This window comes from Lissotriton helveticus, chromosome 9 (assembly GCF_964261635.1).
Source record: "Lissotriton helveticus chromosome 9, aLisHel1.1, whole genome shotgun sequence".
Lineage (NCBI taxonomy): Eukaryota > Metazoa > Chordata > Amphibia > Caudata > Salamandridae > Lissotriton > Lissotriton helveticus.
In genome coordinates this window covers 954,309,912-954,320,127 of record NC_136070.1, presented here as the reverse complement: position 1 = coordinate 954,320,127, position 10,216 = coordinate 954,309,912, and the positions used below count along the sequence as shown (strand labels likewise).

The 10,216-nt window shown below is 39.2% G+C and overlaps 1 protein-coding gene across 2 annotated transcripts in view; it reads right to left on the bottom strand.

The window, feature by feature from the left end:
• Positions 1–308: 308 nt before the first annotated feature.
• Positions 309–10,216, bottom strand: part of NICN1 (nicolin 1, tubulin polyglutamylase complex subunit) — a 131,370-nt gene continuing 121,462 nt past the window's right edge. The window contains exons 5-7 of one of the 2 annotated variants that reach the window (XM_078661217.1): positions 4,865–4,936; positions 2,843–2,947; positions 309–1,605 (exon numbers count right to left, since the gene is read on the bottom strand). In XM_078661217.1, the coding sequence (XP_078517343.1) occupies positions 1,564–1,605; positions 2,843–2,947; positions 4,865–4,936 (219 nt within the window). In that variant the 3' untranslated portion in view covers positions 309–1,563. Of the gene's footprint in view, positions 1,606–2,842; positions 2,966–4,864; positions 4,937–10,216 lie in introns of both variants that reach the window. The other variant, XM_078661216.1, reaches the window with a different exon arrangement.

Below are 10,216 nucleotides of genomic sequence, written 5' to 3'. Positions count from 1 at the left end.
AAGATGTTGCTTTGCTTTCTTTTTCGTAACTCTGGGCGAACCAAAGGTGGATATTTCAATAAATAAACAGATACATCACTGCCATGTATTAATGATAAATTAGTGATGAATCGAACATTCATTATAGTACACAACCTTCATGTAGTATTGACAACCTTATGTACTGATGTGCTAAGCTGTAGCACTAGACAATTATTTCACAAGGTATACAAGTATAACAGAAGATTAACATAGACCTTAGCAAATAAGGAACAAGGAGAAGACTACACACACACACACACACTGAAATAAAGTCAAGAAACAGGCAATGCTGTCAGAGCTTTGAGAAATGAATACTGAAATGCTCATTTAATGGTTGAGTTTGGTAAAAATGGTGCTAGGAGAAACCTTCTTACTTCAACAGTTCTTAAATAAGAAGACATCAAGATATCTTGTAATGCGCAACATAAAATACATAAATGGTAGAGGTTACTGGACACAGTTTGTGCAAACTATGAAGCTCCTCTGTTTCAGTAATAGAAGGAGGAACACCTTCTTGCAGACACTGGAAGCACTGCATGACATTGTCGCTGAAGAGAGAATAAATCTGAACCTTCATGAAGATACCACATTTCTCGGAGAGAGAGAACAAAATCCTTGATTGTGTAAACTGCCATATCACTTCCAGTAAATGAAGCAAATAGCCTCTCGAGCCATAAATAGATGAATAATAACAGATCCTTTAGAGACTCCTGCAACTTAGGAGAGACATCACATCACGAAGTAGCTGCCTTAAAAACTAGGTTGCGATGAGAAGTTATGCATGATCGTTGTTTTAGCTAGCAATCTGGGACATTAGCCTGTATTTAATTCTATGATATCTAATGAGTGTTTAAACTTATGTTCAAAGTTGTTAGATCAAAGAAACAGTTATGAGTGGACATGGCACACCGAACACCGAACACCAAAAAATTAACAAAACAAAAAGTTACAAATAAATATAGAGATGTGCAATTTCAGAAAGCATCTTAACAGTCACATTAAGTGTTTCAGGGGAGGAGCTGGTCTCATTCTCAAGTGCTAGATTTTTGCTTTCAAATATTTATCCTCAGGCTTATTGTAACATTTTAGTGTAATAAACTGGAAGCCTGAAAGCGTCTTCATGAGGATGGGCAACATCTTCTGAGTTCCATCTCTCCAAGTGTAAACACAAAGTCCACTGTTATGCTCAAGTACTAGCAACCACTCAAGATAAGGTGGACGAATCAGGAAAGTCTTCATCTCTTCCTTACTTCACCTTCTTGCCACATCTCCGGCATGTCCTAGGATGGGATAGTGCAACAAATGCATCCAAGTTTAGTGTTGTGGCATAAACACAGGCAGACAGGATGTGTATTCCACACTTTTAGTGTGAGTACTTAAAAGAGCTGAGATGAAGCCGTGACATCAATGGACTGATGTGGAAAGACCGTTCCTATACAAATGTCTTCCATTCCTTCATGCAGTAGAGGGTTTGTGAATAGATGCAGTAGTAGAAAGGCCCAGGGTGTTTTGTAAAACTGTCACTACTGCTTACGTAAGGAGTCAGGTGTAAGAAAGGAGATTGATATCGTAACAGCCATCCACCTAAAAAACAAACACGACATGGTCAACAAAATGCAGCAAACGCCTTTTGCAATTCCACCTGTTTTGTTTGGGACAAAGGAAAGAACAGATAGGGCTAACTTTCCAGAACTTTGCAAACATTTTAAATTGTTCACTCGCAGGGAAAAATGTAATTCCACTGAAAGCTTTTCCAACAATGCAATAGCCTGTCAATAAATACTGGATTTGGAAACACACGACCCAGATTCCTGTGTAAGGTTTTCCATGCTAACATGCCAGTTCTATGTGCGAACTGATCAACATATTCCTGTACCTCTCACTGCATTGTGAATGGGAACCTTGTTCAGACAAGAGTCCTTTGTTGTTGACAGTTTCTTTCCCACCCTCTAATAAGTGGCACGTATTCATTTGTGAAGATCATTTGTAACAAATGTCACTATTCATTCACACCTTTCTAAAGAGTCGGAAAGAAACTACCAACAACAAAGGACTGTAGTCTCAACAATATTCCCATTCAAAATCACTCTCTTTATAGCATTCTGGGACTGCCATACCCCTTAGACAGCACATCAAAGTTCGAATTCTAACATGAAGCAATGAAATAAAACCCCAAAAAGGTCAAAATATTACTTGAATTCTCCTTTGTTGTTCGATGTGACATTACTTGTGTGCCCTAGCCACTCTGGATGCAACTTCCATTCATGATTTCACAGAAAAATGTGGGCTTTAGTATACAAAAACTAGAAGAAGGCATGGTCCGGGTCAGACGCTGCTGTTGGTGGGTGTTACAAATTAAACACAATACAAGTCATATGTTATGTTGATAAGAAGGTTGAACAAATGAGGGGCAATGAGATTGGGAGGGAGGAAATTGTAACCTTGTGGTGAAAAAGTACATATCAGATAGAGAAGAATAAATCTTACACCTTTTTAGGAAAGTGGCTATGTAGGCTTTGGGAAAACAGGGAAAATTAGCAGGGTTTTGGAACAAAGTGATTTGAGCACCCCATGGCTACTGGATCGGGACATTGAGTGAAAGAAAAGAGGCAAATGAGACCCAAGCTACTCAATTTAAAAATACTCTGGAACAAAAGGTAAAAAGCTGAAACGAAGAAATGATCTGTTGTGGGTACATGCATATGTACAATTACACCGTGCGGATGCTATACAGGTTCCTGAAGCCTAATCCCTTTAACTACTGATAGGATTCCCTTCATTCAGATCTGATATAGGCAGAAGACACTCAGGGAATACTCACATCAAATCGCCCAATCCGTGAGGAAGTCTGATTAGCACGCATCATTTCCGTCAGGACCCACATCTGCTGGACCTCTTTCGATACTTTATCTGGATCAGGAAGCTCCTGGACAAGAGTGGAAAACTGGTAAACAACTAGTCAATTATCACAAAAAGTATTCTATTAATGCAGTGTACATTTGTCACAATGGTACTTCTGAAAACTTTGTATCCAACCCAGAACTCCTCCCTGCTACCCAGTCGCTCTTCAATTCTACTTCATGTGTGTAATTTGCTTAAGGCTTTAAAACATTGTATTGGTAGGTCACTGTACTGTGGTATCCCACTACTTCCCACCTACGAGGATGAAGGAAAGGCTGGATAGTGGCTTTCAGTGTATTAATTGAGTACTGTCTCAAGTGATGCACTTAGTGTTCTCTAGCTCTGTTTCCGCAGTCACACACTCCTTCACTCTGCGTTGGTCATTTTATTTAGACTAGTGTATCATCAAACTATTATTTCTGACTGTGGTCTTGCTAAGGTGCCCTCTACCCAACTTGTTTACCGTCAAGCCTCTGCAATCGTAGGATATTGCAGGCATCAGTTAGCAGGCAGAAAAGGACATCTTCTGAATAGGGGTGCTTCTTTAAATGCTTCATCCACCCTTAGCTTCTCTCACATTAGAGACTGGTGTTCTCAGTAATTTGAAGCATCCATTCCATTTGGTTGTTCACTTCCACTGTGACACCATATGCCCCTTGCAATGCCCTGGATCAACCCCGAACCTCTGTCTCTCTTTCAGCATTCTGAAACTGCACAGTTTTGTTGCTAAAGCTATATTTTCTAACACGTCTAGAAAATATTTTAAATTGTCACTGCTTTACAATGTAGATATTCTTGTTTGGTTTGAAGTTGGTTTATATTTAGTTTGTTTTATTTCATTGATTGCTCTTTTTTACTCATTTAAATATGCACCATTTCGTAAAATGTTGACACCTTTCATTGTGTTGTTAGGACATATGGCAAAGTTAACTTATTGAATAATTCATACCATTAATTAATGTAGTGAACGCGACTGAATAAACCCACCCAGGTGAGAAGACTCAGTAGGAGTCAAAGGGCCTTAACAGGATAGCTTCCCAGCATACTTCCAAAAGCCTTGCCACATAAGATGTCTCACAGACATCCTTAGCATGTTATTATAGTGAGACAATGACCTCTTTGTAGTCTTCCATTTCTTTCTACTCCTTTTTTCAGTAGTCTTTCAAGTTGAATGCTTCTTGCTAACCCTTCAGCTACTCTTGCCTATGTTTTCCTTCTAATATTCTTCATATCTCCGCTCTCTCCGGGACTTTTGTTCTCCTTTTGGTCCCACTTCATGAACTTTAGTTTACAACCTTTGACTTCACAACTATAGTTCTCCAACCAGCAAGTACTCTGTCTGCATTTCTGTACAAGAATATGGGCCCATAGCTGTTCTCACACTTCTTTAGCTGCAATAGATGCATCTCAGTGAATACATCCTTAATGCTCCCATCCAAATTCGGTGCTAGCATTAGAGTGTGTCTACACTTTGGCACTGCATTTGGTCGAATTCATTGAAATTTGGTCTTGCCTATTTTACTCCGCCTGAGGATGTAAACAGTATGCCTCCAATCATCTGAAATATATCTAATACACTTTGATCAATAATAAGCTGTGAATTTTAACACCTTTGTTGTGGGATAAGCTGAACATAATGTTATGAACTTTTGACAATATTGCCATTTTTTTGTTCATGGTCAGTTTTGATTCCAATAAAATACAGCAATGTTTCCTTTTCGTTGAAAGTTGGTGCTGAGAATATTTAATCTCTGGGACATGAACTATTTTCAGGTGGTCTAATCAACCTGTAATCCGGCCAACGTTAAAGGACAGTGCAGTGACCACAAACGGTTTTAAGAAAGTCACTTATAATTGCGCCGAGGGCATATTTTACCACACCATTGTTCCTCGTACGATTAGAGAACCTTCAATTGCGAGGCATCTGGACTGCTCCACTTACATGGTGCAAATTTGATGTCTGTTCCTGTGCGGATGGATTGGAGAGCCAAATGGGAAGCACTTTTTGCGGACTCTAAGGCATGGAAAGAGACAGAACAATAGAAGTTGTCACTTAACTTTTCTTAGCATAAAATTAAGTTTGTAATGGTACACAAAATTCATAGTTTTCAGAGAAGACATATTATGGCAAACACATTTTGATGGGCGAAAAGAAGATTTTTAAATGTCTACACTTTGTGTATGTTTAGCTTTCGGAAACAGATACAAATATAAGCACTTTTTAACATGTAAATTGCTACTCACTTGCACATTTCTCACTGTGTGACTGTACTTATTTGCTGAAACATTTAGGGACAAACATGGAATTCGAAAATGTTGTAATTTGCTAAACAATTATACACAATTCTAAATTCACAAAGGTGTCACTTTTCTATCAATACCAAAATTATTTTAACACTAATTCGCAACTATGTAGGACAAAATTGACGATGGTTGTGCTTGCCACGAACGACGATGGTGTCTACACCAGCGTTCAGAAAGGCAAAACACGTAATAGCTAGAGTCCTTGTATTTACACTGCAGTTAGTACATGTGTTTTCAAATAACCATCAGCCTATATCCTTCAACAAATTACAATGTTTCTCTATGATTAACGCTATAATGCATGTGTAAGGCTTTTATTATTACAGGACAATTTGTTTTAAGACTTTTAATGCACCACAACACCACTGTAAGACCCCTATAGCATAAGAGGAGTAAATGCTAGGTATAAAAGAGTCAAAAAAGGTTCCCTAGCAAAACGTGAGGACATGAGCTCTTAGCTAATATTTCCTATTATCTGCTGAATCTCAGTAGAATGCCAGTTCGAAGAGCTCGGTCTTCTGAAATAGTGGTGGGTAGAATCTGTTTTCAGTCTAGGAGATGAGGTTTCGAGATTTGACTTCCTTTATACCAGTGATCTGCCTCCATGTTTCCGCAGCCTGAGAGTCTTTTGGTGGATCAGGTTCATGTTGAGGCCCAGGTGTTATGAGGAGCCAGATTTTGCCCTACCCGTAGCCTTCGTTCCAAAGGACTTTCAGATGGTATAAAGATTTATTCTGTAAAAGTTTTTAATTTGATCATTTACTCCACAAAAAGGCAAACATGTTTTTCATGGGTGATGCCAAATTATTGCACAATTGAAGGTTTAGACATGGCCTTAACTAGTAGGCTTTACAAAAGGCAAACTTTGTGGGAGTGCTGTTTATAGACTACGCTGCAGCAATTTAGCAGTCCATCAGACTGACTCTTATCACTTCCTACTTATGGTTGCTTTGTGGGAGTAGGATTATGTTCCTCAGCTTAGGCAGGTGTAGAAAGATATCCTTAATTAGAGCATTCATTTGGGGTGTAAACAATAGAGCTATTCCAGTCTGTTTAGACTACATTGCAGCATTCCAGTGCCTTCGCAAACGTACTTATATTCCTCCTTCTCCTCATGCCTGGTTTATCAGTGTAGGAGAATCTTTCTGAGCATAGGCGGTTGTAGAATTATACCCTTAATTAGAGTGTTCTTTGAGGTATGAGCTAAAGAGCAAGTCCGTGTCGAATATAAACCACGGATTTCATGCTGTCTGTGAGGTAAGTAGGCATTCAGTGAATATAAAACAATGAGTGTGAGAGGACGAAATAGTGAAGCTCCACGTGTTGACTCTGTGTGACAATGTCTGTTCTTACTCAATGTTCACTTACCTGCTTTAGTTGAGGAGAGAATCCATATTTAAAGCAGGATAGAACACCTCTGTCCATTGGTGTTTTTTTAGCGTGTCTAGACCCAAGAGTCATAGGTGCGTGCTCTTTTCAAGAGCTAGAAGCTCAGTTGTAGGTTGTGTAGTCATGGTTTGTTTCACTTATTCTTGTAACTGACTAGTCCCCTTTTTCTCCATGACTTCGGTTTGAGATAGCAATATGGTAAATAGTCATAGCTACGTAGGTTTTTAAGAGATTGTGGATGGTTTCTTTCAGAGTAGGATGATAGTGATGAGTTTAATGGGGCTACAGCCAAGTAACTAGGAGTGTGATGTGCTAATCAAACGTGTGATGCCTTCTGCAAGCATTGGGTAAAATTGCTTAATGTGTGCTGCTTGGCATGGTACACTGCAAGGTTTAATGCTTTGATTGCCTAGCCTATGCTCAACATCTGACACACTCCGACCAGTATGACATAAAACAAGTACGCCTGGAAAGAGAGGGAAGATTGGATGAGGCACAATCATAGCTCAAGGGTTGTGACATAATTTCCCGGATAATTTACATTTGGGTTTCGAAAAACATCAGTAGTCTTTACAATTTCGGATGGAGGCACATGAAGTGGCCATATCCTGGGAGACTGATTCTTTGATTTTCTTTAGTTCCAGTGATGCTTTTAGCAAGGTTACCCTTTTTAACTCTTTTGGCAGCTTTCTGAGCACATTCTGTCTTTCTTCCAGTGAGTCTTGTCCACCTTGCCCAGTGATGTGCGCCATCCGTATAAAAGGTTCTTTACAAAACACCTTGTCAGAAGACTTGGGTTTTCAGTTTTATCATAGCTAAGCAGCAGTGCAAGCTTGCAAACAGAGCCACTGGATCGGACAGTATTTGTCATTGGAAAAGTAGGAAAAATTGACTTGGTACAGTTATCACAGAGGTGGTATGTGTGGGGGCAACAGTGAGCCAGGGACTCATGGGATTCTGCTAGTTTACAGTCCTCGCTATCATGCTTCTCGCTGGTATGAGCACCAAATCGCAATCATTTCTCTCTGTTCATGTTAAAAACAATATATATACCCTGAGGATGTATTATACCATAACTATGTGCACTGCTTACTTTACCACACAAGCATGCAAATGTCCTAGAATGCACCCTTTTTGCTGTCGTTCAGGTGGTCACCTTTTGCCTCCATGACCGTTTAAAAAAATGTATCTCTGATTTGGCCTTTTGGATGCAAGTGTCCCTCTCATTCAGCTCATTAAGGTTTTTTTGTGGGATTGGGTGAAGACTTCAAAGAGGTGATACCCTCCATTCTTGATGGAGCTCTAATTCTGGTATATATGATAAGCGCCTCAAGACCCTCACAGGTGATTGGCCGCACTATACAAGTGTTTATTGTTCATAATTTTGGAATCAAAGATGCAGGTTTCTTATATGTCCAGGGTGTGCCTTCAACATCTTTTACTACCTGAAATAACAAATTAGTAAGAATAAAAACCCTGGCCTCTCTTTCCCATGCAGTGTCTTCAGTCACCAGTCTTATTTGTAAATGTCATGACCTTTGCAGTGGCAGTAATGGGAGCAAATTAAATGCCGATGAGATACGCAGATGGAATCAGCTAAAAGCCCTTAAATATTTTAGGCCTTTTGGTAACAGAGAACCAAGTCAATTATATGGTTATTGACCTGGAGTTCCCACGCCTGAGACATAACCCTAGAGATGAACTTTGTGAGAGGACTTCAGGATGTCCTAGTATCATTTCTTTTCTTTCACCACCAGTACCACTCCTCAGTAATCCAGGAGCTACATGGCCAGAATTGGGGCCAGGTGTTAAGGGTTTGGTGGGGGGCCTAAAACCAGAAATAGCACTTAATAACGGCCTAAGACAGGGGTAGGTATTGGCTCCGCTACTTTTCGCAATTTTTATAGCAGATTTGCATACTATCTTACAGGTAGATAAAAGTTCTAGTACAAAAATTAGTGGGAAACAAGTGTCCTGTTTACTGTATGCTGATGATTTGGTAATCCTTGACCAGGCAGGAATGGGCCTACAGAGGAAGCTAAATGCTTTCAGCATATATTGTGCGGCAAAACGATTAACAGTGAACATGGATAAGACCAAAATCCTGTGTTTCGGCAAGAGAGACCAGAAATTAAACTGGTATTTGGGCCAAACCAAACGGGAGATTGTAAATGAGTAGGAATACTTGGGGGTCTGGTTTGAAAGTCTTTAAAGTGTTGTACGCATTTGGAGGCACAGAAAGCAAAAGCTCACATGTCTATGTGTGGGCTGAAGAAATGTAATCGTAGCTATGGTGACATGTCCCACAGACCATTGATAAAGGCCTTCAGTGCTACGATACCCCCGCAACTACAATATGGAGCAGAAATTCTCTGCTTAGGTGGAAAAAGCACCTGGGATATCGAGGAAGAAGAATGCATAAAATATCTAATGTCATTGCCTGGCTCATCTATGATCTAGACAATTAGACTGGAGATGGGCATGACCTCATGGAATGCTCAGGTACAAGTGAGCCTATTACGTTTTTGGAAAAGGTTGGGGACAGGAGAAGAGATAAAAGTGTCACAATGGTGTAAGAATGAGATTCAGCGTAGTGACCTGAAATGGGCCAAAGAGGTCAGAAAGAAAGTATACACTATTTGTGAAAATGTAGACGTAAGAATTCATCAACAGACTTCAAATAGAAGGGACAAAGAGCAAACTCAAAAAATAGGGAAAGAATGGTCTAGGCAAGAAGACATGAAGTACCTGAAAAAGAAAGACTGTGAAATTTATGTGAAATAGTTGGGTGAAAGAAAATTGGTACCTCTATTTGGATATTCTACCTAATCAATAGTTCAGATCGGAAATATTGAGGCTGAGAATCGGCAATAATCCTGCTATGTTGAATGACAGAATAAGAACTGAACTGAGGCGAATAGATGGTAACTGTACCTGTTGGTTGGGCACAAAATGCGATGTTTTACATATCCTGATGGACTGCTTAAAATTGTTAACCCCACTGAAACAGTTTTTACGCCCTATCTTTTTAAAACATGATCCAAGGTTGCGCACACAAGCAAATGAACTCCTCACAGATATGCCAAACCTCGAAATTATAATAGCCATTGTGAAGTTCATGAAGGCTGTAAAATGGTTTATTATGGAATAGAAAATAGTCTGCTGTAAGCTAGATTAGAAATGATGATGGATAGGGATTTTAGGACATTTGTACTGGTTAATTACGTTTTATAAACTTGATAGAATAGGAATTTTACTGCTCTTAAAAATATTTATGTTATATATAGGTGTTTCTAGGACTTATGCATGGAGTAGTGTGTAAAACTGAGAGGAAGTACTTGGAAATCAAGTTTCTGTAATGATGGTAGTTGATGAATTGTAATGTTTTTAGAATATTTATATAAAATGTCATGTTTTTATGTTAAGGACCAAAGGTCTAAATAAACTTTACTTTTGACTGACTGACACTCCTCAGTAATTGAAGATCTCATTGGAGAGTTAGTAATTGGTTAAGGTTTTACTGGTACACACAATTTCATATTTGTTTGTCCAGCATTTGAAATGCTAATACTGTACACGTAAAACACGATAATACAAATAA